General features: G+C 67.0%; 1 protein-coding gene across 1 annotated transcript; it reads left to right on the top strand.

The window, feature by feature from the left end:
- The first annotated feature begins 619 nt into the window (after positions 1 to 619).
- On the top strand, positions 620 to 1051 carry LOC137150687 (ribonuclease-like). The gene has a single exon (XM_067544664.1). It carries the CDS (start codon positions 620 to 622, stop codon positions 1049 to 1051), a length of 432 nt encoding a protein of 143 aa, XP_067400765.1.

Below are 1051 nucleotides of genomic sequence, written 5' to 3'. Positions count from 1 at the left end.
GGAACAGGACACGGGGGGAGGGCGTCTGGAGCCAGGACTCCTAGCTTCTGTCCCAGCTCGGGGAGGGGAGTGGGGTCTAGTGGTCACGGGAAGGGGGGGCAGGGAGTCAGGGCAATGGACACACTATAGACATAGCAGCAACCCTTCTGCCCTTCTAGCCGTGGTTTCCCAGGGGGTTTAGGATGCCCAGGTTTCTGTCCCTGTTTCCCAGGATGAGGATCCCCATGGGCCACCCCAGAGCTTGCAGGCCAAACCCTGGTGTGTTCCCATGGGAGTTGGGCACTGCTGAAGACCCCGACTTTAACTCTTCTCTGCTCAGTTTCCCCGGCTGTGGCAGGGGGAGAACAGCCCTGGCCTGGCCTGGTTCCCGCGCAGCGTGTGCGCGCCGGCTGCATTCCCATCGGGACCCGTGACGCTCCCAGCACAGCGGGGCCCGATCCCAGGCTTGGTCTGTGCAGCTCCCAGCGCAGCGAGGCCCCGATCTCAGTGGGGGAAAGAGTGGGGCAGGGATTTAGGGGTGACACGGGCTGGCCGGGGGAAGCGTTTGGGCCCAGGAGGTTTTATGTCCCCATCCAGCCCCCTCTCCCCACTGCAGGTCGATCCAGCGACACACACGGCCATGGCCCCGAGGGGACCCTGCCCCGGGCTCTTCCTGCTCCTGGTCCTGCTGGCCGCCGGCCTGGCCCAGCTCATCCCCCAGGACAGCTACCAGAAGTTCCTGAGAGAGCACGTCGACTTCCCCAAGACCAACGCCACCAACGCCCATCGCTACTGCACCACCCTGGTGCGGCGCCGCGGCCTGCCCTGCAACCCCACCCACACCTTCATCCACGCCCACCCCGGGCAGCTCAACTCCATCTGCGGCAGCGGAGGGGCATGCGAACGCCGGCAATACCGCTGCAGCAGCACCGCGGCCTATCCCCTCACCACCTGCCTGCTGGCGCGCTCGTCCCGCCCGGGGCGCTGTCTGTACCGGGGCAGGGCGCAGACACGCCGCATCCGGGTCCGCTGCAGGCAGTGGCGGCCTGTGCACTTCGAGGGGCTCCTGTAG

Source organism: Emydura macquarii, unplaced genomic scaffold (genome assembly GCF_026122565.2).
Source record: "Emydura macquarii macquarii isolate MOO-44397 ecotype Brisbane River unplaced genomic scaffold, CSIRO-AGI_Emac_v2 contig_196, whole genome shotgun sequence".
NCBI classification, from domain to species: domain Eukaryota; kingdom Metazoa; phylum Chordata; order Testudines; family Chelidae; genus Emydura; species Emydura macquarii.
Note: the sequence above shows the minus strand (reverse complement) of the source record. Positions and strands in the feature narration are given on the sequence as shown.

Bases quoted from the DNA above. Each gene is read 5' to 3' on its own strand.
- LOC137150687 (XM_067544664.1), top strand. From the start codon at position 620: ATGGCCCCGAGGGGACCCTGCCCCGGGCTCTTCCTGCTCCTGGTCCTG.